At 46.2% G+C, this 27,610-nt stretch overlaps 1 protein-coding gene across 1 annotated transcript in view; it reads left to right on the forward strand.

The window, feature by feature from the left end:
- Positions 1–27,610, forward strand: part of LOC140426653 (xenotropic and polytropic retrovirus receptor 1 homolog) — a 507,289-nt gene that overhangs the window by 39,882 nt on the left and 439,797 nt on the right. The window contains exon 2 of the mRNA XM_072511735.1: positions 382–433. Coding sequence (XP_072367836.1) covers positions 382–433 — 52 coding nt within the window. The remainder of the gene's footprint in view (positions 1–381; positions 434–27,610) is intronic.

Genomic DNA, 27,610 nt, shown 5'->3' on the forward strand with positions numbered 1-27,610 from the left:
GTGCAAACTCCACACAGTCACCCAAGGCCGGAATTGAACCCAGGTCCCTTTCTCTGAGGCAGCAGTGCTAACCACTGAGCCACCGTGTCACCAATTGTAGCAGTTAGCTGAGATCAGATAACTCCGCACATACCTGCAGTTAAACCTAGTAACCAATGATCTGTGAGATACAGTAATTGTCTAGACTGTACAAAGAATGCTGGTGGCTAAACTGGCTTATAATATTTGTATTGGAAGAAGGAGGCACAAAGCAAATAATTATTTACCAGGGAATCTGATAGGGAACACCGTATATTGTAACTGATTTATTGACGTAGGGTTTTTAATAGTTTCTGTTTTAAATGATATCCAGTGTTTAATGCTGAAATTTTTGTATTGCAGGCTTTCAAAGAGATGCTGTATACAGCCCAAGACCAAGCACCATCTTTAGAAGGTAATGGATTTTCATGTAATTCCTCTGATGAGCAAAGCTGGTTATTGCAGCTATTGACTGCAAAACCGAATATCTGCAACCCAATTTATGGGTCTTTCACAGATCTACCAGTTTCATACCATAGCAAAATAAAACTGAAAGTAAAACGGAGAGAATACATTTCATTGGAAGGGAAAATGTAGGAGTTAAACTAAGATTATCTTTAATAATTGAAAGTTGTTTATATTTCAGTGGAAAAACGATTCTGACCAGTCATTCCACATTAATACCATGCAACACAATTGGAGCACATAAATGGAATTGAATAGAATTCAAATTTTTGAAGTAAGTTAAAAGTTAGCTAAAGCAAAGAGGCTGTATGTTGGTTATCATGGAACATAGTGTCAGTAGTGGGACGTCAGAGGGGTCATCAATCAAGCGAGTGCTGTTTACAGTATAGATGTGTATGGTGACTCTAACCAAGCTGTCTTAAGTTTGAAAATGGCACCAAATTGTGATTTTGGAACTGGAGGATGGGGTGTGAGAAAGGGAAGAAGGGTTTCAAGCAAAAGAAAGGAGGCGGAAAAAATGTGGATTGATCTGGAGAGATTGAGAAGTGGTTGTTAAATAATCAATAGAAATACAAAGTAATGGCACTGTTCTGGGTTCAACAAAGAAAATCATGAAGTAATTTGTTTTTTTTTAAATCCTCTGCAAATTCTGATGGAGGTTAAACAAAGATTTAAGAATAGGGAGTGGCTCTTTGAGGTGAATCGAAATCTAGCATTATTTTCACAAGCCTGTTTTCTCCTTGTGTCCGAGTTGATTTGCGCTTCAGAACTGGGTAAAGTGGGGCAGCACGGTGGTGCAGTGGGTAGCGCTGCTGCTTCACGGCACCGACAACCTGGGTTTGATCCCGGCCCTGGGTTACTGTCTGTGTGGACTTTGCACATTCTCCCCATATCTGCGTGGGTCTCACCCCCACAACCCAAAAAGATGATCAAGGTTGGTGAATTGGCCATGCTAAATTGCCCCTTCATTGGGAAAAAAAATAATTGGGTACGCAATTTTATTAAAAAAAAAGAACTGGGTAAAGTGATTTCTAGTTAGGTTTTTCTGATCTTAATATCACCCTGGATGTCACATTGTTCTGGTAAGATAAACACAATTTCACTCTACACTACAGTTTAATAGTATGTGATGTTTTTAATTTGTCATCTCAAATTATTCCTACTGACGGTATTTAGCTAATATTATGGTATAATGTTCTCTCCAAATGCAAGCTGTAGAAGGACTATATCTATAAATGCATTGTGGAGTTTTTCCGCAGTTTAGATGAGCAAAGAATGAAAATATCTCATGCACTTTGAAATGAAAGTTGCCACAGACCCAGAGGACCATAGGCTGCTCTCCCCTTTGAGAGAGAACTGAGTGGTGGTGATTTAATCTGAGGGTCACCACACCTCAGGTGAGCGGCAAGGTTGAGAACCTCAGCCCTTATGGGAATTGAATGCATGCTGTTGGCGTTGCTCTGCATCACGAACTAGCCGTCCAGCTAACTGAGCTAACCAAACCCCCGCTTCACTGAAATCCTAGCAACAGTTAGACTGGTTCAAATTTCATTAGACTCCTATGAAATACTCTGTCACCATTAAGCAATGAAACCATACTAGAAATGCATTTTGTGCTTTTGAAGGAGTGTGTCTACTTCGGCTGCTATCCCACATGAAATACTGTTCCATGTGAGCAGTCCAATTAGACCAAACAAGTTCTAATAATTTCTAGTGTGGTTGTAGCTATTAATTAAACTTCACAAACATCTTTTATTTTGAAAAAGCATCTTTGTTTTGTATTATTTCCATGCAATGAGGTGCATCTTATGTAAACTAGTTGTTATTATGAATTGGAGTGTGTTTTTAATTAGCTTGGTGGAGTGCCATTGACAGATTGTGAAATTCCAGCCTGAACGAAAATGGTCTTTTTGCAGCATGTACAACAAATGCGAAACAGTGTAGTTTCACACATCACTTTTAACTGTGGAGTTCTTTTCCAGATATAATTTGTGGCTCAGTGATTGTACATTGACCTCTTAGTCAGAGGGGTTTGTGTTCCAGTTCCGATGTTGCTGTTTTCATAAAGATTAAAGTCACGGAACAGCTGCCTTGTTCATCATCTCATGTTGTGCACCCAGGTATTTTGGAGATTCCATTCAAGCTCAAGTCTTTTTTGACCGTGAACTAAGCTTCAAACTTCTGGTTCTCGAAATCAAAATGACCACCTACTTTTCCTCATTGCCCTTTCTCAGTTGTCTATTTTTCCATGAAAATCATAAATCGGTAATGTTGAACATTAGTGACTTCACCTAGACTGTCTGGGGGGGGTGGGGGGGGGGGGGGGGGGAGGAGATCACATGGAGATGAGGGTCCTTGTAGGAAATCTGTCATAAACCAAAAGAAATAGATCTTGTAAGATGGCACAGAAATCTACATTTCAAATGTTTATTTCTCAGAATGTTGAATCCTCTAGGAAATTCAAATGTGAATACTGCACTGAGAATGTCAGCAAATAAATTGCCATCTAGCTTTTTAAATTGCTTTAATGTGGGGGAACCACACAATTTATGACAATTTATGCAATACCATAAAACCACCAACTAATAAATAACCAACCGAATATGATGACACATGGATGGATGGATTTGTTTTACTGTCACGTGTACCGAGGTACAGTGAAAATTATTGGTCTGCGTACAGTCTAGACAGATCATTCCATACATGAAAAAAAACATAGGTCATACATAAATACACGATGTAAATACATAGACACAGGCACTGGATGAAGCATACAGGAGTGCAGTACTACTCAGCAGAGAAAATGTTTGAAGAGATCAGATCAGTCCATATGATGGTCATTCAGGAGTGTGGTAACAGTGGGGAAGAAGCTGTTTTTGAATCTGTTGGAACGTGTTCTCAGACTCTCCTGCCCGATGAAAGAAGTTGGAAGAGTGAATACTCGGGTGGGAAGGGTCTATGATTATGTTTCCCGCTTTACCAAGGCAGTGGGAGGTGTAGACAGAGTCAGTGGATGGGAGGCGGGTTCACAAATGGACTGGGCTGCGTTCACAACTCTCTGTAGTTTCTTACGGTCTTGGGCCGAGCAGTTGCCATACCAGGCTGTGATGCAGCCAGATAGGATGCTTTCAATGGTGCATCTGTAAAAAATTGGTAAGAGTCAGTATGGACATGCCGAATTTCCTTCGTTTCCTGAGAAAGTATAGGTGCTGTTGTGCTTTCTTGGTCATAGCGTTGACATGGGTGTAGCAGGACAGATTGTTGGTGATGTGCACACCTAGGAATTTGAAGTTGTCAACCATCTCCATCTCGGCACCATTGATGCAGACAGGGGTGTGTATGTTACTTCACTTCCTGAAGTCAGTGACCAGCTCTTTAGTTTTGCTGACATTGAGGGAGAGATTGTTGTCGTTACACCACTCCACTGGGTTCTCTATCTCCCTCCTGTAGTCTGACTCATCGTTGTTCGAGATCTGACCCATTACGGTTGTGTCATCAACAAACTTGTAGATGGAGTTGGAGCCAAATTTTGCCATGCAGTCGTGTGTGTATAGGAAGTATAGTGAGGGGCTACGTACACAGCCTTTTGGGGCCCTGGTATTGATAACTATTGTGGAAGAGATGTTGTTTATTATTACTGATTGTGGTCTAAGTAAGTCGAGGATCCAGTTGCAGAGGGAGGAACCAAATCCTAGGTTTTGGAGCTTTGATATGAGCTTGGCTGGGATTATGGTGTTGAAGGCGGAGCTGTAGTCAATGAATAGGAGTCTGACATAGCAATCCTTGTTGACGAGATGCTCCAGGGATGAGTGTAGTGTCAGGGAGATGGCGTCTGTTGTGGACCGGTTGTGGCGACATGCTAATTGCAGTGGATCAAGGCATTCTGGGAGTATGGAGTTGATGCATCTCATGACCAACATCTTGAAGCTCTTCACAATGATCAGTGTCAAGGCCTGGTACTGGGAGGTGCCAGGAGGTTCACTGTAGTTCATCCTTGGCTGTGTTGTGCAGCAGTACCTCCCCACCGCCGCCGAAACCCACAGTTTGTTTAAAGTGATATTTTGCGTTACCATTGTGACTTTACATGTCTGTGAAATATGGGAAATATCCTGACAATGTCCCTGGTCACTTGTAAAATATCTGTGTATTTCAGGGATGGAAACATGGCTCAAAATAGCTGTTTCAATGCAGCTGTTCTGTTCTTACCCTTTGAGGTTATATAATGAGTAATTATTCCTTTCTGTTTTGTTCCTGATGATCCTCTTTACAGTAGCAATGTTGTTTGCCAGGTAGACCGTGCTGGGCTCTGCCATAGGATGAAATTCCTTTACGAAAGTTAATTAAATCTTCAAAGCTCTCAAATGAAATAATTGCTTGATGCAAGGGCTTGAAATTGGAACGAGATAAAAGGGACCTGTTAAAAGTAGCGGCTATAAGCCTTTCAATGGAGAGAAATTTATCTTTTGCTGCAGCTTTGGCTTAACAGTGCTGTAATCCCATATAATTCCCTGTGCCAGTAAAGAATACTCTCTTCTCTGGTGTCTTCGCTAGCTTTTGGGAGATTTTACAGTTAAGATTATGGTCTTTTAGGCTAAAATCAGATCCAAAAATTTATATAATTCTTTGCCGATAGTAACTCCTCACTAAGAAACCTTCAAAAAGCCAAGCTGTGCTAATATTTTCAAAATAAACGGAAGAAACCATATGCTAAAGTATAAAAACATGGCAGGACTATCAACATCTGGACAGAAAGAAAACTTGACCTCTCACAAAACAATTATAACTGAACCCACGTCCAGTTCATGACCTTGGGAAAATATTAGTGTTCCTCCATTTTCCAAAATGATCCTGGAGTTCTGGTGTCCAGAGTTCTTTTTCCATTGTTTATGCGAAGAAGGATTTCTTGATATCTATGCCAGATTTGCCTTTTATTAGACTTGCAGTTTGTCAACTTGAGTTCAGTTAGTACCACCCTTGCTTCTGATTCGGAAGGTCGTGGACTTGAGCTCCATTCCAGAGATAGGAACGTATAATATAGACCGATACTCCAGTGCAATACTGAGGGGGTGGTCTGTTTGCCCTTTCAGATGGATGACACTATTCAAAGAAAGGCAGTGGAATGTCAATCCCTCGAAGCACCATGTTATCTGGACATTGTCACATTACACATTCTCCCTGTGTCTGCGTGGGTCTCACCCTCACAACCCAAAGATGTGCAGGGTAGGTGAATTGACCATATCTTTTTATCACAATAAATTGCCCCTTAATTGGAAAAACATTATTGGGTACGATAAATTTAAAATATTTTTTTAATACCGGATTTACTTCTTTCCAGTCCTGTCAGCTGCCTTCCTTACCTCTAAGCTCACTTTTTGGGTGTTACCTTTCAAGGCAGAAAAGTCTAAGTTTCTTCAATTACTCTCCAGAAATGTGTCTAAGCATCTCCTCGAGCCATTCATACAAATGGCTTCAATGGCATTCCCTGATAAGTTACTTTACAAGTTGATTACCCTGTGTGTAGCTCTTTTTTGCTATTTAATGATCTAATTTTTAACTTGTGCCCCTGATATAGCTAATAGACCAATAGTCTTTACACATGCAACATGGATAAGTTGCAGGAGAAGACCACTTGGAATATAAACGGAATGCTGGAAATGTACAGCAGATCTGCCCTGCATGTGGGAAGAGCAAAGAGAGTTTAATTTTTCATGTGTATCAGAATGGGAAACTGGAAGACTGGCAAGTCTTTAAATCGTTCTGATGGAGACTGTCGTGTTGGGTGTTCCGATGCACAAATGATCCAACACGGCTGTAGATGGTACAACTCTGTTTTATTGTCTTAAACAATGACAACTACTAACTGCTGGCTAAGGTTCGTGCTTCACCAGCTAACCTGTGGACCCAGCCCTATCACTATCTTGGTGAGGCAATCAGCACATGATCTGTGTCTGAGTGGCACGCTGTGAGCTCTGAGCTATCTCTTGGTAGAATGAGCGGGAACTGTGGTGTTCCCTGTTTTATAGTGCGTGTGCTCTCACTGGTGATTGGCTGCAATGTTGTGTGTGTGTTGGTTGGTCCAACTACCTGTCCATCAGTGTGTGTGATTGCACCATGATATGCTGATGTGGATATCATGACATCCCCCCCCTTTCACAAGGATATGTGCCTACATGCTAATAAATAGAAATGTGTACTGAGTGCATCTGAGTATGTGTGTGCAATATTTACAACATGTACATGAGGCTAAACTACAGAGGAAGGTGTCAGGTGCAACAGAGCAACGAGGTTGTACCAATAACAGAACAAATGCAATCAGCAAACGACGAGAGAGAACTTCTGGGACGACAAGAAAGAAACACGTTAACAGTACTGTAAAACAACTAGGTAGCATTATGGATCGCACAATTGCTTCACAGCTCCAGGTTCTTAGGTTTGATTCCGGCTTGGGTCACTGTCTGTGCGGAGTCTGCACATCCTCCCCGTGTGTGCGTGGATTTCCTCCGGGTGCTCCGGTTTCCTCACACAGTCCAAAGATGTGCAGGTTAGGTGGATTGGCCATGATAAATTGCCCTTAGTGTCCAAAATTGCCCTTAGTGTTGGGTGGGGTTGCTGGGTTATGGGGATAGGGTGGAGGTGTTGACCTTGGGTAGGGTGCTCTTTCCAAGAGCCGGTGCAGACTTGATGGGCCGAATGGCCTCCTTCTGCACTGTAAATTCTGTAACTTCAGTGAGTCCAATGTGCTAACAGGCTCATAAATCAAGTCTATTAGGTGGGCAACGAATTCGGGTTGACCGTTAGGGTGGCACACTACTCATCGCTCGGATCAATGCTGTCCACTGGCAGCGGCTGGTGGTTCCGACTTGGGGACATCCGGTTCTTGTGGATTACCACAACGCGGAAGGGTTCCCTGTCTTCGGCATCGCTGGGCTGCATGCTGTCAGGATATGACTGTGTATGGGGGCTGAATTGCCCGCACGTCCCTGCGAGGCTGGCGGAATTGTTGAGAGTTGGCAGGTTGAGCTGCTCGACAGCAGGCAGCGTAGTGGCCCATCCTGCCACAGCGGAGGCATTGTCGCGCTTTGGCCGGACATTTAAGTGGGCGGAGCCACAGTTGCCGCACGTCGTGACGTCATGGCGTTCGTTGCGCTACCGCGCATGCGCGGTGCGGTCCTGCGCATCATGTCCCTCTGCGTCAACGTCCCCTCTTTTGGCACGTACAAGCGTCTGAGCCCTCGGAAAGAGCGCAAAATGGCTGCCCTCGTCCGGGCCGTGGGCCGGGAGGAACTCGATCGACTGGACCCGCTCCGCCTCGTAGGACCCCTGCCGTGCTGTTTTGGCCGCCTAGATTTGGGAGTACCGGCTGGTCGCATTCTCGTGGAGGACGCAGGTTTCGATTTCAGTCGCTAGGGTGAGGCGCTTAATTTTGAGGAGCTGCTGATGCAGGGTGTCCGAGATAACCCCAAAAACTATCTGATCCTGTATCATGGAGTCGGAGGTGGCCTCATAGCCGCAGGACTGCGCGAGGATACGGAGGTGTGTCAAGTAAGATTGAAAAGGCTCATCCTTACCCTGCAGGCGCTGCTGGAAGAGGTACCTCTCAAAGCTCTCATTGACTTCCACGCTGAAGTGTTCCTCGAACTTTAGAAGCACCGTCTTGTATTTTGTCTTGTCCTCGCGTTCCGCGAATGCCAGGGAGTTGTAGATGTGGATGGCGTGTTGCCTCGCCGTGGAGAGGAGGAGGGTGATCTTCCTGGTGTCCGATGCATTCTCCCTGTCTGTGGCTTCAACGAAGAGCTGGAAGTGCTGTTTAAACAGCTTCCAGTTGACACCAAGATTTCCAGCGATTCGGAGTGGCTGCGGCGGGCCGATGCTTTCTATGGAGCAGGATGGCAGATTTCTTAAACAGTGCAGGTAGGTCTCACAGTCACTGGTTAGCTTCCACTACTGGTATCATGTCGTGTTGAGTGTTCCGATGCACAAATGATCCAACACGGCTGTAGATGGTACAACTCTGTTTTATTGTCTTAAATAATGACAACTACTAACTGCTGGCTAAGGTTCGTGCTTCACCAGCTAACCTGTGGACCCAGCCCTATCACTATCTTGGTTAGGCACTCAGCACATGGTCTATGTCTGAGTGGCACGCTGTGAGCTCTGTGCTCTGAGCTATCTCTTGGTAGAATGAGCGGGAACTGTGGTGTTCCCTGTTTTATAGTGCGTGTGCTCTCACTGGTGATTGGCTGCGATGTTGTGTGTGTGTTGGTTGGTCCAACTACCTGTCCATCAGTGTGTGTGATTGCACCATGATATGCTGATGTGGATATCATGACAGAGACGAGCAAGGAAGTGAAAAGCAATAAAAGGGAAACGTGAATCAGGAGTTGTAACTCCAGTTGTGAGGAGATAATGAGTTAATGCTGCTTTGTACATTGTAATGTCGGAGAGACCCAGCGAAACCATGTCAAGGAGGGTTCTTGTACCAAGTTGTTAATACCGTGGCCCTGAACTTTGGACCTCCCAGGATCGTTGTATCCCAGAGGTACCCCCACAAGACATGTTGGGGGGATCCCCTTAGAAGTTCAAATGTACTGAATGCATGGAAATTTCCCAGGAAGTCTGAAACCCTCCAAAAAAGTCTCCAACTCTGAGTTAGTGTCAGAAACTTTGGATGATTCAGCATTCATCTGCCAGAATGGTTACCCAGGAAAAGTTACAAGAATTAAACCAGTTTCAGCTCCTGAATTGCTATACTACTGACAACTAGTCAGCTACCCTGAACCCCTAAGCGCCTTCTCAACCCTCACAACTACCCAACCTGATTCCACAAACCAACCTGCGACCCTACCCCCTCACCCTCCCACCTGCGACCCTACCCCTCACCCTCCCACCTGCAACCCTACCGCAACACTTGCCCACTCTCTGTAATTTCTCAAAGTGGCTTTAGGATCTTTCAGCTCGCTACTTACTGGAGGAATATGACAGTAGATTGCTGTTAAATTGGGGCATGGCTTCAATAATGGTTCTGCTGCTCCCTGCGAGGATTGCTGCACTGTGTGAATTTGGAAAAAGCCTCCATCAAAACATGGGTCCAAAAATGGTAAGTATGTCACTTTCTGTCTGATCTGGGTGTGAAACCGGCATCCCGCTGCAGATCAGAAGTTCTGGTCCCTCATTGTTATCATCTGTCGTCATCACAGGCAACTTTGATGAATAGATACCAAACTTGAGACTGAAAACGTAGATGCAGGAGCCTCTTACATACTTTGGGATGCCATTGCATGATATCCACAAAGCTGTGTGGCTCTCCAGGGTTAAAAGTCATAATGGATTTTAAACTGGTATTACATCAGATAATTTTATAAATGTTAGTGCAATTAAATATGATCTCAGTGGCAGCTTTACAATATGTTGGAGAAAATCCAGGCAGAGAAAAATAAGATGCAGTATGAACACTCAAAATGTAACAATAAAAGCAATAGAACAAACTGGAAGCAGTTTTTGTGTGTCAGAAAATTGTACATTCAAGTGTTGAAGGAGGCCATTTGGCCCATCACTTAACTCCTTTTTTGCCAATTACTTTGAATATGTGCCCCTTTGTCCTTGATGCCCTCGTGGGAACAGTTTCTTTACCCCTCAGTCTTGAATCCCAATCAAGATTCTATCAAGTCTCCTCTTGGCCTTCTTTTCTCCAAGGAAAACAGTCCCAACCTCTCCAATCTATCCCTGGAATCATTCTTGTGAATCTCCTCTGTACTCTCTCCAATGCCTTCACATCCTCCCTCCAGTATGACACCTAGAATTGGTTGCAGTACTCCAGGTGAGGCCTAATTAATATTTTGTACAAGTTCAACATGACTCCTTACTACGAAGTCCAAGTTACTGTATGCTTTATTAACTGCTCTCTCAACATGTCGTATCATTTCAATGACTTATGTACATACACAGAGGTCCCGCTGTTACTGTGCCTCCTTTAGAATTTCTATCTTTATTTTATACTGGGTCTCCATATTAGTCCTGCCAATATGAACTCTGCATTGAACTTCATCTGCCACCTGTCTGCCCAATACATCAACATGTCTATGTCCTTTTGAAGTTCAAGACTATAATCATCACAGTTGACAACGTTTCCAATCTTCGTATCATCTGCAAATCTTGAAATCATGAACATTGTCACTTCAGGACTTGACCACACAGTTTAGGCTGACAAATTCAGTAATAATAATAATCTTTATTATTGTCACAAGTAGGCTTACATTAACACTGCAATGAAGTTGCCGTGAAAAGCTCCTAGTTGCCACATTTCGACTCCTGTTCGAGTACAGGGAGGGAGAATTCAGAATGTCTAAATTACCTAACAGCATATCTTTCGGGCCTTGTGGGAGGAAACCGGAGTACCCGGACAGTGACTTAAGACGGGAATCGAAATTGGGACCCTGCCGCTGTGAAGCAACAGTGCTAGCCGCTGTGATGCAACAGTGCTAACCACTGTGCTAGTAGAATGCTAAGGGATCATAGTATTGAATATTTCATCTTTTGAATGATTGAGTGAAACTGAACTTGTTCAGGTGAGTGTGAGGGGCACATGGCATTATTTATGGAGAGCTGTGGAGCCAGCCTTCAGCCCTTAAAACAAATCAACCGCTCAATTATCTACTTCACTGTTTCAATCCCGCTGTGCATGAATTGACTGCCATATATTCCTAACAACAGTGACCACACTTCAACATTCACTCATTGCCTGTGTAATGACTGTGACCAAGTCCAAAGGATGTGAAAGGAATTTTTCTAAATTTTCATTTCTGTTGGTGCCTATTAACTATCCAATTAACTGTACATTCCATTTGAAGGTCAGTTACTTCTGTACCAATGACACCAAGTGGTTAGAAATGTTAGAGTACTATAACAATCACCCATGCTGTCCTGTTAGCCTTGGTTATTTCACTTTTGACATACTGATGACAGAATGACAAGGTACATTCGATTTCAACTTCATTCTTCTGGCCTAATGTAACTAATCTTTTCCATGCAGCTAACAACTCGTGTTCAGTTGTCTTCATGAAATGTTGTTTTTTAAGTTTTTATTTAGTTCTATAAATATTGTAGATGTGTTCATATAAAACTGATTGTTGTTTTCATTAGACTTGTGTAGTACATTGATACCAGTGTTGTTCAGTGTTAGAAGGTCATAATGGATTTTATAACTGGCATCCATTACATTAAACGTAAACCTGCTGTAGAAAAGCCATTCTTAAATCAATACTCTTAAATTGTGCAACTAAGGTTCTTGTGTAATCTGACCAGTGTTAGGTTTGAAACTGAATACTTCACCCTGCTATTATTATTATTATTTTTAAATGTTTCCAATTAAGGGGCAATTTACCGTAGCCAATCCTCCTACCCTGCACATCTTTGGGATGTGGGGGTGAGACACGGGGAGAATGTGCAAACTCCCCACTGGCTGGGATCGAACCTGGGTCCTCGGCGCCGTGAGGCAGCAGTGCTAATCACTGCGCCACCATGCCGCCCTTACCCTACTTTTATGTAGCTCTAAATATTCTCCAAACAGTACAAAATCTATAGTTGTACTGTTGACTGTCCCTAACGCTTTGAGTGGACAAAGATTAAAAATTTCACTCACCAACTTCACAATTATCTGCTAATAGTACCAAATAAGCAAGCTACAAAGCAGTAAAGATGGCGAAAGAACATAGGACATAGAACATACAGTGCAGAAGGAGGCCATTTGGCCCATCGAGTCTGCACCGACCCACTTAAGCCCTCACTTCCACCCAATCCCCGTGACCCAATAACCCCTCCTAACCTTTTTGGACACAAAGGGCAATTTATCATGGCCAATCCACCTAACCTGCACGCCTTTGGACTGTGGGAGGAAACCGGAGCACCCGGAGGAAACCCACGCACACATGGGGAGGACGTGCAGACTCCGCACAGACAGTGACCCAGCAGGGAATCGAACCTGGGACCCTGGCACTGTGAAGCCACAGTGCTATCCACTTGTGCTACCTGCTGCCCGTGAAAGGGCAAACAACATTTCATATGCAGCAAAATGTTAACATAATCAGCCTTTGATGTGTATTCATGTTCCAAAGTTTTGTGTGCTCCCATTCCCTAGAATCAAATTTTATTAAATTTTACTTTGATATGTCAAAGGTTTTTTGGTTTCTTTATTCATTTTCACTCACCTGCTCGTCCATGGTCCAATTTCACTTCATTGACAAATCCCAAATCTCTTGGGCTGCTATGTGCAACTTCACCTGCAGCAACAGAGGTAATTGCTGCATCAGTTCCCTGTGTTACTGTCTAGTCCTGATTTGGCACATTCCCAATCTGCTGTCTGTGGCATCCAGTCAGCACAAGATCCATATTTGGAACAGGTAGATTTTCCTATTTATGCCATTGATTCTATTAGACCTGTCTAATTCAAATAGATAAATCCAGTGAGATAAGAGGAGTGCTCACTTTTCCAAGTCACTCGTGCTAGCCAAGACTCAAAGTCAAAAGAGTGGGGAAGCAGTAAACTGATCTGGAGAGTAATATGAAGAACAGTACGGTATTGATATCAGATGATTTGGGTCAGGTTTATATCTGGTGTGATGAAACTAGTGTAAGTATAATTAGTTATAGCGTGAGAGAGTAGAAGAATGGAGCCAAACATTTTGATGCATCAAGCCGAACTACGTCAATCTCTTTGGTATTTGATATCATAGAATTTACAGTGCAGAAGGAGTCCATTTGGCCCATCAAATCTGCACCGGCCCTTGGAAAGAGCATGGTAGCACAAGTGGATAGCACTGTGGCTCCACATCGCCAGGGTCCCAGGTTCAATTCCCCTGGGTCACTGTCTGTGCAGAGTCTGCACGCTCTCCCCGTGTCTGCGTGGGTTTCCTCAGGGTGCTCCGGTTTCCTTCCACAGTCCAAAGACATGCAGGTTAGGTGGATTGGTCATGATAAATTGCCCTTAGTGACCAAAGAAAGGTTAGGAGGGGTTTTTGGGTTACGGGAATAGTGTGGAAGTGAGGGCTTAAGTGGGTCGGTGCAGACTTGATGGGCCGAATGGCCTCCTTCTGCACTGTATGTTCTATGTACTTAAGCCCATGCCTCCATCCTATCCCTGTAACCCTACCTCGCCTTTCTTTTGGCCACTAAGGGCAATTTAGAATGGCCAATCCACCTAACCTGCACATCGTTGGACTGTGGGAGGAAATTGGAGAACTCTGAGGAAACCCACTGTGCTACCGTGCCGCCCAAAGTTTCTTCTGTATATTTTTTATTATTTGGATGTGGGTGTTGCTGGCTGGGCCATCCCAAATTGCCTTTGAACTGAGTGGCTTGCTATTCAGCATTTAAGAGTCAACCATGTTGCTCTGCATCTGGAGTCACATGTAGGTCAGACTAGGTAAGGGCAGCAGGTTTCCTTACCTAAAGGACATTAGTGAACCAGATGGGCTTTTAGGACAGTAGTTTCATGGTCATCAATTCCAGGTTTTATTGAACTCAAATGTCATCATCTGTCGAGGTGGGATTTGAACCCCAGAGTACCACACTTTTCTCAAAGTGAAACTAAAAAGCAGAACCAGAGCTCAGCTCCACCCACACTCTGATATCACTGCAGTAACATGAGCAGCCAAACATTCCTTAAAGCGACATTCTCATGACACAATTTTGAATCAAGTTACCCTGTATTCTCTGTGCATTTGCCTCTTTTTAAGTCTCCCATGTGGGACCTTGTCAAAGGCTTTTCTGAAATCCATGTAAACTGCATCAATTGCACTATCCTCATCTACACACCTGGTCACATGCTCAAATTTGTTAGGCATGACCTCTCTCTGACAAAGACATGCTGGCTATTCCTGATCAAATCCTGCGTCTCCAAGTGGAGATAGATTCTCTCCTAGTTTCCCTACCACTGCTGTGAGACTTACTGATTCGTAGTTCTCTGGCTTATCTCTACAACATTTCTTAAATAGTGGAACCATATTAGCTGTTCTCCAGTCCTTTGGCATCTCCCCCGAGGTCAGAGATGAATTAAAAATTTAGGTCAGAGCCCTTGCAATCTCCTCCCTCACTTCCCACATCATCCTGGGATACAATTCATCTGGACATGGAGATTTGTCCACTTTAAGCTTGCCAACACCTCCCAATACCTTGTCACTCCCGATGACAAATTCGCAAGAACCTCACAGTCTCTGTCCCTGAGTTCTGCATCTGCCTCCTCAAGAGTATTGAAAGTCAAAGAGATCTAGGAGTATAGGTCCACAGGTCACTGAAAGGGGCAACACAGGTGGAAAAGGTAGTCAAGAAGGCATACGGCATGCTTGCCTTCATTGGCCGGGGCATTGAGTATAAGAATTGGCAAGTCATGTTGCAGCTGTATAGAACCTTAGTTAGGCCACACTTGGAGTATAGTGTTCTATTCTGGTTGCCACACTACCAGAAGGATGTGGAGGCTTTAGAGAGGGTGCAGAAGAGATTTACCAGAATGTTGCCTGGTATGGAGGGCATTAGCTATGAGGAGCGGTTGAATAAACTCGGTTTGTTCTCACTGGAACGAAGGAGGTTGAGGGGAGACCTGATAGAGGTCTACAAAATTATGAGGGGCATAGACAGAGTGGATAGTCAGAGGCTTTTCACCAGGGTAGAGGGGTCAATTACTAGGGGGCATAGGTTTAAGGTGAGAGGGGCAAGGTTTAGAGTAGATGTACGAGGCAAGTTTTTTACGCAGAGGGTAGTGGGTGCCTGGAACTCGCTACCGGAGGAGGTGGTGGAAGCAGGGACAATAGTGACATTTAAGGGGCATCTTGACAAATACATGAATAGGATGGGAATAGAGGGATACGGACCCAGAAAGTGTAGAAGATTGTAGTTTAGTCGGGCAGCATGGTCGGCACAGGCTTGGAGGGCCGAAGAGCCTGTTCCTGTGCTGTACATTTCTTTGTTCTTTGTACTACAGTCTTTTAAATTCATTTATGGGATATGGACGTTGCTGGCTAGGCCAACATTGCTAATATTGCCCAATCCTAGTTGCCCTTGAGATGGTGGTGGTGAGTTGCCTTCTTGGACCGCTGCAGTATCTGAGGTACAGGTTTTCATTCATTCATCCACAGGGCTGTTTGGGAGGGAGCTCCACGATTTTGACTGATAGTGAAGGAATGGTGATTTATTTCCAAGTCAGGATGGTGAGTGTCTTGGAGGGGAACCTCCAGGTGGTGGTGTTCCCATGTATCTGCTGCTCTTGTCCTTCTAGTTGGTCATGGGTTTGGAAGGTGCTGTCTAAGGAGCCTTGTTGAGTTCTGGCAGTGCAGTTTATAGACGGTGCACAGTGCTGCCATTTTGCATCAGTGGTGGAGGGGATTGACTGTTTGTGAAAGGGGTAGAATCAAGCAGGCTACTTTGTGTTGAGCTTCTTGAGTGTTGTTGAGCTGCACTCATTCAAGCAAGTGGAGGGTATTCCATTACACTCCTGACTTGTGCCTTGTAGAAGATGCACAGACTTTGGGGAGTCGGGAGGTGAGTTACTCACCGTAGGATTTTTAGCCTCTGACCTGCTCTTGTAAACACAGTATTTCAATGGCTTGTCCATTAGATTACTGGTCCAGTGACAAAGCCACTACACCACTGCCTCCCTGCTATTGTGCACTATAAGAGGGCATATGTTACAATGTACCTTAGGATTCAGTGACACATATTAATCCTTTCAGGTTTTAATCTTGTAGTATATAATAATTGTGTGGACAAGGAAATTGATGATGTGTAACTCTCCCCTTGTATTGCGCATGCCACACCTTGAATTAAGATCATAAAGAAATGATTGGCAGCATAGTAGCACAGTGGTTAGCACTGTTGCTTCACAGCGCCAGGGTCCCAGATTTGATTCCAGCTTGGGTCACTGTCTGTGCGGAGTCTGCATGTTCTCCCTGAGTCCACGTGGGTTTCCTCTGGGTGCTCCAGTTTCCTCCCACAAGTCCCGAAAGACGTGCTGTTAGGTAATTTGGACATTCTGAATTCTCCCTCTGTGTACTCGAACAGGCGCCGGAGTGTGGCGACTAGGGGCTTTTCACAGTAACATCATTGCAGTGTTAATTTAAGTCTACTTGTGACAATAATAAAGATTATTATATAGAAAGCTACCAAGCCTGAATCGTAAATTTGTGAAAGCTGTTGCAGAATGTGACCCCTTTCTGTGTTCTGTGCTAGGGATGTTAAATACTGATACAGCAGAAGTTTCTGGCTTTCCATAAAGGTAATGTCTGGTAGTCTTGATGGATTGGATGCACTTGTCATAATTCTCAACAGAATTCAATGTCCCCTTTCTCTCTATTCAAAATACAGACTTTCTTAAAGAAAACATAGTGACCCACAAATATGTGTATGTGTTGCGGGGAACTCCTGTCTTCACAGAATGCTCTGCAATTTGTGGAAATTATATATTGCCCCTGAAAAGGTTGCTAGATTGTGTTATTGAAAGAAACCCTGCTGATGGTAGCATTTGATTGGCAAATGTGCAGGCATTTCCCCAGGCTCCTTTCCCCTTCAATTAGCTGTTTGGTTAGTGCAGATGAAAGTACATGTATACGTTATTCATTGGAGTTATCTGTTTGAATAGCTGATGAGGGCTGATATTTTTAACGTCCTGTTCCCTTTGTAATAACAGTGTCCATCTCAGTTGTTGTGCTTTTGCCCCCAATAAAATTGGTTCATATTTAATAACTTTTAGATTGCTCAGTGGGATGAAAGGTTTCAATTGTAGTCTAGCTCTGGGAGTAAGTATTAAAGCAAGTAAATATTGCAGCAGGGAGGTAAGACAAAGCAAGATGTTACAATGTACCTTAGGATTCAGTGACACATATTAATCCTTTCAGGTTTTAATCTTGTAGTATATAATAATTGTGTGGACAAGGAAATTGATGATGTGTAACTCTCCCCTTGTATTGCGCATGCCACACCTTGAATTAAGATCAAAAAGAAATGATGGGCAGCTGAATACAAAAGTTAAACATAAAACAATACCAATCATCCTGTGGGTTAATTAGGTGGGCGGGGACATTAATAAATGAAAATAATCAGTGTCTCTGTAATTAGTGATATAATATAAGGTAGCAACAATTTGTCCACTTGCCAGAGAAGCAGTGCTAAACACCATGTATTGGGAGGCATTCTGTGAAAACCGTCAGTCAGATGTAAATCCAATTCAGACAAACTGCTAGCAGAACTTTGAATTGTTTATAGCCTTTGAGTTGGCATCAAAATGTACAGAGCCGCATACTGATACTTGGTGGATTTAGCTTGGCAGTCTGCCATAGTGTGACTTAATGTAAATTGTCATCTTGTCTTTACTTTCCATCTTGTCTAAAGAGTCTGCCAGGCTTCATTGAGGCATCTGCCATTGGCATTGTCCATATCACTGCTGTTTGGCTTGTTCCGAGTTTCCCTTGCTTCTTGTTGGAAGTGCTGCTCAGAGTGTCTTGACAGCTTGGCTTCGCATATGGGAAATACTTAATGTAGATAGGCAACACTGTGCACATACGTGAGTAGACTGATGGTCAGATTATTATTTTGTCGTGGAGCCACTTAACATGTAACTATGCTTATATAGAGCTTCAAGAATGCAGTGCGTAAATTAAAGTCATCTTTGTGTTTGCCTTCTGAATCTGGGAACCCAACATTTATAAGCTGGATCTCTGTTAATACCGTTAAATTTAGTTTCTGTAAGCTTGCAGCATGCATGTAGACCAATTAAAGTTAGGTACTTTTATAATATCTTAAGAACAGCAGCTCCCATAGCATGGGTTTACCACAAGTGGCAACCTGATCAAGGTAGCCTGCTGGAACCAGAAATGGGGAATATTTGTTTTTCAAGAGATTCCTGGTTGTTGTTTGGCCCAAAATGTAGCTGGTAATCATGCTGCGATGGTGGCACCAGCATGGTTCTGCAGTAATGTAGGACCTGACTATACACACTGGTTAACCAAAACATCCCATTCCCCGACAGTGATGTCCCTCACCTTGAGGAACACCAAGATCACCAAAATAAACCAAGCTGATTGCTCTGATAGTATAACAGACTGGTGAGAAAAACATCATAGAATTTACAGTGCAGAAAGAGGCCATTCGGCCCATCGAGTCTGCACCGGCTCTTGGAAAGAGCACCCTACCCAAGGTCAACACCTCCACCCTATCCCCATAATCCAGTAACCCCACCCAACACTAAGGGCAATTTTGGACACTCAGGGCAATTTACCATGGCCAATCCACCTAACCTGCACATCTTTGGACTGTGGGAGGAAACCGGAGCACCCGGAGGAAACCCACGCACACACGGGGAGGATGTGCAGACTCCGCACAGACAGTGACCCAAGCCGGAATCAAACCTGGGACCCTGGAGCTGTGAAGCAATTGTGCTATCCACAATGCTACCGTGCTGTCCATAAAACATGCCTACATTCGTACCTAAACATACTTCAGCTTTAAAAACAAGCACATCTGCTGCTGAAATCCTCATTCATGCTTTTGTTACTTCTAGACTTGACTATAACAACATATTCCTGGTGACTCTCCCACAATCTATCCTCCATAAACTTGAGATCATTCAAAACTCTGCTGCCCGTTTCCTAACTTGCATCAAATCCCATTTCCTTGTCACCCCTGTACTCATGGTCCTACATTGGCTCTTGGTCGAGCAGTGTCTTAATTTTAACATTTTCATCCTTGTTTTCGAATGACCTCGCCCCTCTCTATCTCTGTAGTCTCCTCCAGCCCCACATCCATTTTTTGAAATGTATTTTATTGCAAACATGTATCAAAACAGGTTACAGTGAACAAACACCCTGGGAAACATGCTTCCCAACAAACAGATTATACAGTCTGTACAAATCCCCCCCCCCCCCCCCCCACCCCCACCCCCCCCAAACTCCTCAAGCACGGTCACAAACATCCCCCACCTTTCCTCAAACCCCCCTAAAGAGCCCCTTAACACATACTTTATCTTCTCTAATCGCAGGAAGTCGTACAGTTCACCTAACCAATTCGCTACCCCTGGTGGCAATGCCGACCACCACTACAGCAAAATTTGCTGCCGTGCAATCCGAGGTGAGGGCCAAGACATCAGCCTTCTTCCGCTCAATGAGCTCCGGCTTCTCTGAGACTCCAAATATCACCACCAAAGGGTCAGGGTCCACCTCCTCCTCCACTATCCTGGCTAAGACTGCGAGCACTCCTCCCAGAATCTTACCAATTTTTCACATCCCCAAAATATGTGCACGTGATTCGCTGGCCCCCGCCCACACCTCTCACACTCATCTGCTCTCCCCTGAAAGAACCCACTCATTCTCGCCCGAATCATATGCACCCTGTGCACCACCTTAAACTGTATCAGGCTTATCCTTGCACAAGAGGAGGTCCCATTTACCCTACGCAGTGCCTCACTCCATGCTCCCCAATTGATCTCCCCTGCCGAATCCGTTTCCCATTTCTCCTTGATCTTCACCACCCGCTTGCCTCCCTGCTCCCCCACTTATATATATCCCCACTTCTCCAGCCCCACATCTAAGTTATTTACGTTTCTTTAATTCTGGCCTCTTGAGCATCCCCAATATTAACCGCTCCACCATTGGTGGCTGTGCCCTTAGGCCCCAAGCTCTGAAATTTCCTTCTTAACCTTTCCACCATGCTTTCTCTTTTAAAACACTCACTAAAATCTGTTTGACATAGCTTCATAATTTTCAGGTTCATGTCAAATGATTGTCAGAGCAAAGTTGTTATCTTCACTAATTTTGATCAGTAAGTTGGTATGGGGTAGCACGGTGGCGCAGTGGGTTAGCCCTGCAGTCTCACGGCGCCAAGATCCCAGGTTTGATCCCGTCCCTGGGTCACTGTCCGTGTGGAGTCTGTACATTCTCCCCGTGTTTGTGTGGGTTTCGCCCCCACAACCCAAAGATGTGCAGGGTAGGTGGATTGGCCACGCTAAATTGCCCCTTAATTGGAAAAAATGAATTGGGTACTCTAAATTTATTTTAAATAATAGAAAGTTGGAATGGAACATTTGTATACTAGCAGATAGATCAAGTAAGAATTGGAGTTTCCCAGGTTTGTTCTAATTCATTTTTCCCTTTTGAATTTGTGAAATCTTCGCTCTTTTATCTAATCTGCCATGCAAAAGTTATTTTTGCTCTTTTCTTGAAGTTAGTAACTTCTTTTTTTTTTTTAGAAAATATTTTATTGAAGCATTTAAAATTTTCACAGTTTAACACATTAACATTTCTTAAAACAGTCGCGTGGGCTGACACGTGTGTGTGTGTGTGTGTGTGTGTGTGTGTGTGTGTGTGTGTGTGTGTGTGTATATATAAAACATGGGGCCATTCTCCAATATTGGCCCAAGAGTTTCACAACGACGCAAACCGGGCGTGGTTACGTACAATTCTGGCCCCCACAGGGGGCCAGCACGGCGCTGGAGCGGTTCACGCCGCTCCAGCCTGCTTTCGCGGTGCCAACCCTCGCATGCGCAGTTGGGCCAGCTCAGTCCTGCGCATGCGCAGTTGGGCTGCGCCATCCTGCGCATGCACGGGGGACTTCTTTAGCGCGCCGGCCTCGACTCAAAATAGAGTTGATGTTCAGGGACTGGCCGCGCCAGAAAGTAGGCCCGGGTGGGGGTGGGGGTGGAGGGGCGATTCCTGCGGCCGGCGGTGCGCCAAACGCACCGGCGTAAATGGCGCTGATTCTCCGCACATCGGAGAATCCCGGAGTCGGGGCGTCGTGGCGCGGTTACGGCGATTCTCTGGCCCGGCTCGGAGAATCGCCCCCACAATGTCCCCAACTGCCCGTGCCCTATTTCCTAGCTACCCGTCTACTGAGTTCCCTGTCCTTATTTAACACTGCCATGCCTCCTATTTTCTTCTCCCCTCCCCCGTTACCGCTGACGTTCAATTTTCTTTGAAGACGTCGATGAACGGTTGCCATCTTTGGGCGAACACCTGAGTTGATCCTCTCAAGGCGAACTTGATTTTTTTCCAGGCTGAGAAACCCTGCCATATCGCTGACCCACTCATCTGACTTTGGGGGCTCTGAGTCCCTCCATCCCAGCAACATCCGTCTCCGGGCCACCAGGGAGGAGAAGGCCAGAACTTCGGCCTCCCCACCCCCCCCCCCCCCCGCATCCCATGGCCCCCGGATCATCCGATACCCCAAATATTGCCAGTTCTGGACTCGAGGTTACTCTCCCTTCTAGGACTTCTGACATAACGTCTGCAAATCCCTGCCAGTATCCCCTCAATTTCAGAAATGCCCAGAACATATGCACATGGTTAGACGGACTACCCCCACACCGTCCACATCTATCCTCCGCCTCAAAGAACCTGCTCATCCGGGCTACCGTCATGTGAGCCCTGTGGACCACTTTGAACTGGATCAGGCTAAGTCTGATCCAGTCTCTTCAAGGCTTTTTCCCACTTTCCATTTCCAGCTCTCTTCCCAGCTCCTCTTCCCACTTCTGCTTCACCTCCCTGATCGGGGCCAGTTCCCACTCCATCAACTCCTTGTATATCTCCAAAGTCCTCCCTTCTCCAACCCCAGGTTTTGACATCACCTTGCCCTGTAGTCCCCTCTGGGGGAGGCGAGGGAAGCTTGGAACCTGCCTCTGGACAAAGTCCGGAGATATCGAAACCCATTCCCACCTGGTAACTCAAACTCCTCTAGTGCCTCCAAGGTCGGAAAGCCCTCCTGGATAAATACGTCCCCAAATCTCTCGATCCCTGCCTGCTGCCACCTCTTGAAGCCCCCATTCAGCCTCCCCGGGATAAATCGCTGAATGTTACAGATCGGAGACCACACTGACGCCCCCTCTAATCCCATGTGCTGCCTCCATTGCCCCACACCCTTAGGGCTGCCACCACCACAGGGCTTGTAGAGTACCGAGCCGGCGAAAACGGCAGGGGTGCCATTAGTAAAGCTTCCAAACAGGATGCCGCTTCCACTCGCTCCCAGGCCGACCCCTCCCCACTACCCACTTCCTGACCAGTAATAATTAATAATGCTCAGGAGGGTCAGGCCCCCCTCCACGCGACCTCGCTCCAGAAGTGCCCTCTTTACTCTCGGTGTTTCCCCCGCCCATACAAAACCTGTAATCGCCGCATTTAGTTTTCTAAAAAAAGCCTTTGGGACAAAAATCAAGGCATTGAAAAAAGAAAAGCAATCTTGGGAGGACTGTCATCTTCACCCTTTTGGACCCTTCCCGCTAACGTCAGCGGGAGCATGTCCCATCTGTGGAAATCCCTTTTCATTTGGTCGACCGCTTTGCCCAGATTTAACTTGTTGGGCTGCCCCCACTCTTTAGCCACTTGAATCCCTAAAAATCTGAAACTCCTCGCCAACACCTGAAAAGGTAACTCCCTCAGTCTCCTATCCTGTCCCCACGCCTGGATCGCAAACATCTCGCTCTTTCCCATATTCAGCTTGTAGCCTGAAAATAGCCCAAATTCTTCCAGTGCCTCCATGATTTCGGTCATTCACCCCACCGGGTCTGTAACATAAAGCAGCAAGTCACACCCCCCCCCCCCCCCCCCCCCACTATCCCCCACCACGCACTCGATGCTCCAATGGCCATTGCTAAAGGGCAAACCGTTATGGGGAGAGCGGGCATCCCTGCCTTCTCCCTCTCCCGAGATTAAAATATTCTGACCGGGTTCAGTTGGTTCTCACATTTGCCACCGGGGCCTGATACAACAGCTGGACCCAGTCCACAAATCCCTACCTGAATCTGCCTAAGATATCCCATAGGTACTTCCAGTCCACCCTGTCGAAAGCCTTCTCCGCGTCCATGGCTACTACCACCTCAGCCTCACGCCCCTCGGCTGGCATCATTATAACATTGAGAAGCCGCCTAATATTAGCCGTCAGGTGCCTGCTCTTCGCGAACCCCGTCTGATCCTCACCTATTACCTCCGGGACACAATTCTCTATTCTGATAGCCAAGATCTTTACCAGTAATTTAGCATCCTCATTCAAAACGGAATTGGTCTGTACGATCCACAGCTCTCCGGGTCATTGTCTCGCTTCAGGATGAGAGAAATTAATGCCTGTGATAGTGTTGGGGGAAGCATTCCTAACTCCTTGGATTCATTGAAAGCCTTGACTAACAGCGGTCCCTCTAGTCCCGAAAAACTTTTTTAGAATTCCACTGGGAATCCGTCAGGTCCTGGGGCCTTACCGTTTGCATTGCCCCCAATCCGTCTTTCACTTCACCGGGCCCAATTGGGCCCCCCAAGACTTCCACCAGCTCCTCATCTACCTTCGGGAACTCTAGCCTCCCCAGGAATTGGTTCATCCCCCCCCCCCCCCCCCCCCCCCCGGGGTTCAGGCTTGTATAAACGGCTATAAAATTCAAGGAACACATCATCAACCGCCCCCGGGTCCCTCACTCACATCCTTGATTTTCCCTATCTCTCTTGCTTCCTCAGCTGATGCGCCAACATCCTACTAGCTTTCTCCCCATATTCATACACTGCCCCTTTTACCCTCCTCAGCTGTTCCTCCGCCTCGCCTGTGGAAAGGAGCCCAAAATCCATTTGGGGTCTCTGGCGGTCCTTCAGGAGCTCCTCATTCGGGGACTCCACATATCTCCTATCCACAAGCAAGATTTCTCCTACTAGCATATCGAGCTCCGCCCGTTCAGCCCTCTCCCTTTGGGCCCGAATCAAAATATAATCCCCTCTGATGACCGCTTTCAATGCCTCCCACATCATCCCAGCCGCGGTCTCTCCCGTGTTGTTGGTGTTTATATACCCCTGAATGGCTGCCCTCACTCGCTCACATATCTTATCGTCTGCTAACAACCCTGCGTCTAGCCTCCACTGTGGATGCTGAGAGTTTCCCGTGTTCACCTGTAGGTCTAGCCAATGTGGCGCATGGTCCGATAGCACGATTGCTGAATACTCTGTGTCCACTACCCCCGCTAATAATGTTTTGTCCAATATTAAAAAATCGATCTTGGAGTACACCTTGTGAACATGGGAGTAGAATGAATATTCCTTACTCCTTGGCTTCTCAAATCTCCACGGATCAGCAACTCCCATGTGCTCCATGAACCCTCGCAGCTCTTTTGCCATTACTGACACTTTCCTCGACCTAGAACTAGACCGGTCTATCCTAGGATGTAAGACTGTATTAAAGTCACCCCCCATGATCAACACCGGGTGTGAGTCGAGGTCCGGGATTGTTCTCAGCATCTTCCTAACAAACGCGACGCCGTCCCAGTTTGGGGCATATATATTCACCAGCACCACTGCCATTCCCTCTAATTTCCCACTCACCAAGATAAATCTGCCTCCCGGGTCTGTCACCATTTTCCCCACCTCGAACGCCATCCGTTTATTAATCAGGATGGCCACCCCCCCCCTGTTTTGAAGTCCAATCCTGAACGAAACACCTGCCCGACCCATCCCTTTTTCAGCCTAAATTGATCCCCCGGCTTGAAGTGTGTCTCGTGTAACATGGCCACGTCCGCCTGTAACTGTCTCAAGTGTGCGAGCACACGGGCCCGCTTGACTGGCCCATTCAGGCCACGAACATTCCACGTAACCACTCTGGTCGCGGGTGCTCTTGCCCCCTTCCCTGTTGATCAACCATGACCTTTCCTAGGCCAGCCCACGGCCCGCACCTCCCAGATCCGCCCATCGTCGGCAACCACCATCTAGTCTCCATCTCCAGCCTCCTGGAAGTCCCCAAATCGCCAGCAGTAATCCCCCTCCCTCCTCCCCCTACCTCGTCACTTTTCAGCTCACCCCCCACTTCTCTTCCATGAGTTAGCCTTATCAGCTAACCTAGCAGCTCCACCCCTGAAGTCTAAAAGTCTACCGGCTGCTGGATCTTTTACACCCCAGCTCTTAACATAAGTTTTCAGAACGTGCGACGACTATTAGGGGTGATAATGATGCCCCCAGTGGAGGGGGAGGCAGAGATAGTGGCGGCAATGGACGCAGAGAAGGCATTTGATAGGGTGGAGTGGGAGTATTTATGGGAAGTGTTAAGGAGGTTTGGGTTTGGGAACGGGTTTATTAGCTGGGTTAGACTTCTTTATGGGGCTCCAACGGCAAGCGTAGTTACAGGTCGACATAGATCGGAGTATTTCCGACTATATAGGGGAACAAGACAGGGATGCCCGCTGTCTCCATTGTTGTTCGCGTTGGCAATTGAACCTCTGGCCATGGCGTTGAGAGACTCCAGGAAATGGAGAGGGGTGATTAGAGGGGGAGAAGAACACCGAGTCTTGTTATACGCGGATGACCTATTGTCATACGTGTCGGACCCAGCGGGGGGGATGATAGAGGTTATGCGAATTTTGAGGGGGTTCGGGGATTTCTCGGGGTATAGGCTAAACATGGGGAAGAGTGAATTATTTGTGATACATCCAGGGGACCAGAGTAGAGAGATAGAAGGCTTGCCTCTAAGGAAAGTGGAAAGAAACTTTCGATACCTGGGGATTCAGATCGCTAGGAGCTGGGGAACCTTGCACAGACTTAATCTGACACGGTTGGTAGAACAAATGGAGGAGGACTTCAAGAGGTGGGACATGCAGCCTCTATTGCTGGCGGGCAGGGTGCAAGCAATTAAGATGATGGTCCTCCCGAGGTTCTTATTTGTATTTCAATGTCTGCCTATACTAATCACCAAGACCTTTTTTAATAAAATAGACAGGAGCATCACGAGCTTCGTGTGGGCAGGGAAAGTTCCGAGAGTAAGGAGGGGGTTCCTTCAGCGTAGTAGGGACAGAGGAGGATTGGCACTACCGAACTTGGGCGATTGCCACATTGGCGGCCCAATAGTAATGATACGTAAATGGATAATGGAGGGTGAGGGAGCGGCGTGGAAAAGACTGGAGAGAAAGTCCTGTAAAGGGACGAGTTTAGAGGCGCTGGTAACGGCGCCGCTACCGATCTCACCTAAAACGTTTACCACGAACCCGGTGGTGGCGGCAACATTGAATATCTGGGGACAGTGGAGGCGACAGAGAGGGGTGCGGGGAGCCCTGGTGGGGTCCCCAATCAGGAACAACCATAGGTTCGCCCCAGGAAGAATGGATGGAGGATTTCAGAGCTGGTACCAGTTGGGAATTAGGAGGGTAGGAGATTTATTTATAGATGGGACTTTTGCGAGCTTGGGAGCATTGGAGGAAAAGTATAAGTTGCCCCGGGGAAATGTCTTGAGATATATGCAGGTGAGGGCGTTTACTAGACAACAGGTGAGGGAATTTCCGTTGCTCCCGACACAGGGGATACAGGACAGGGTGCTTTCAGGGGTGTGGGTCGGAGAGGGCAAGGTGTCAGAGATTTACCGAGAAATGAGGGAAGAGGGGGAGGAGTCGGTGGGCGAACTAAAAGGAAAGTGGGAAGAAGAACTAGGGGAGGAGATAGAGGAGGGTATGTGGGCTGATGCCCTAAGCAGGGTAAATTCCTCTTCCTCATGCGCCAGGCTTAGCCTGATTCAATTTAAGGTGCTACATAGAGCACACATAATGGGAGCAAGATTGAGCAGGTTCTTTGGAGTGGAGGACAAATGTGGGAGGTGTGGCGGGAGCCCGGCAAACCACGCACATATGTTTTGGGCGTGCCCGGCACTGGGAGGGTATTGGAAGGGAGTGACGGGAGTGATTTCGCAGGTGGTGAAGGCCCAGGTCAAACCAGGCTGGGGGTTAGCTCTATTTGGAGTTGTGGAAGAGCCGGGAGTGCAGGAGGCGAAAGAGGCCGACGTTGTGGCCTTTGCGTCCCTAGTAGCCCGGCGCAGGATCCTACTCGTGTGGAAGGAGGCGAAACCCCCCGGACTGGAGGCCTGGGTAAATGATATGGCGGGGTTCATTAAACTGGAGCAGATAAAGTTTGCCCTGAGAGGATCGGCTCAAGGGTTCACCAGGCGGTGGCAGCCATTTCTCGACTACCTAGGGGAACGTTAGAGGGAAGACCGATGACCAGCAGCAGCAACCCAGGGGGAAGGGGGGGGGGGGTTAGTTTAGTTTAGGTCAAAGATAAAGGGGTTTTGTTACTTGTGTATTGTTAAAAATTTCTGTATTATTGTTGCGTTTGCTTTGTAAGAGGGGAAAAATTGTTGTTTGGGGAAAAAATTT

This window comes from Scyliorhinus torazame, chromosome 7 (assembly GCF_047496885.1).
Source record: "Scyliorhinus torazame isolate Kashiwa2021f chromosome 7, sScyTor2.1, whole genome shotgun sequence".
Lineage (NCBI taxonomy): Eukaryota > Metazoa > Chordata > Chondrichthyes > Carcharhiniformes > Scyliorhinidae > Scyliorhinus > Scyliorhinus torazame.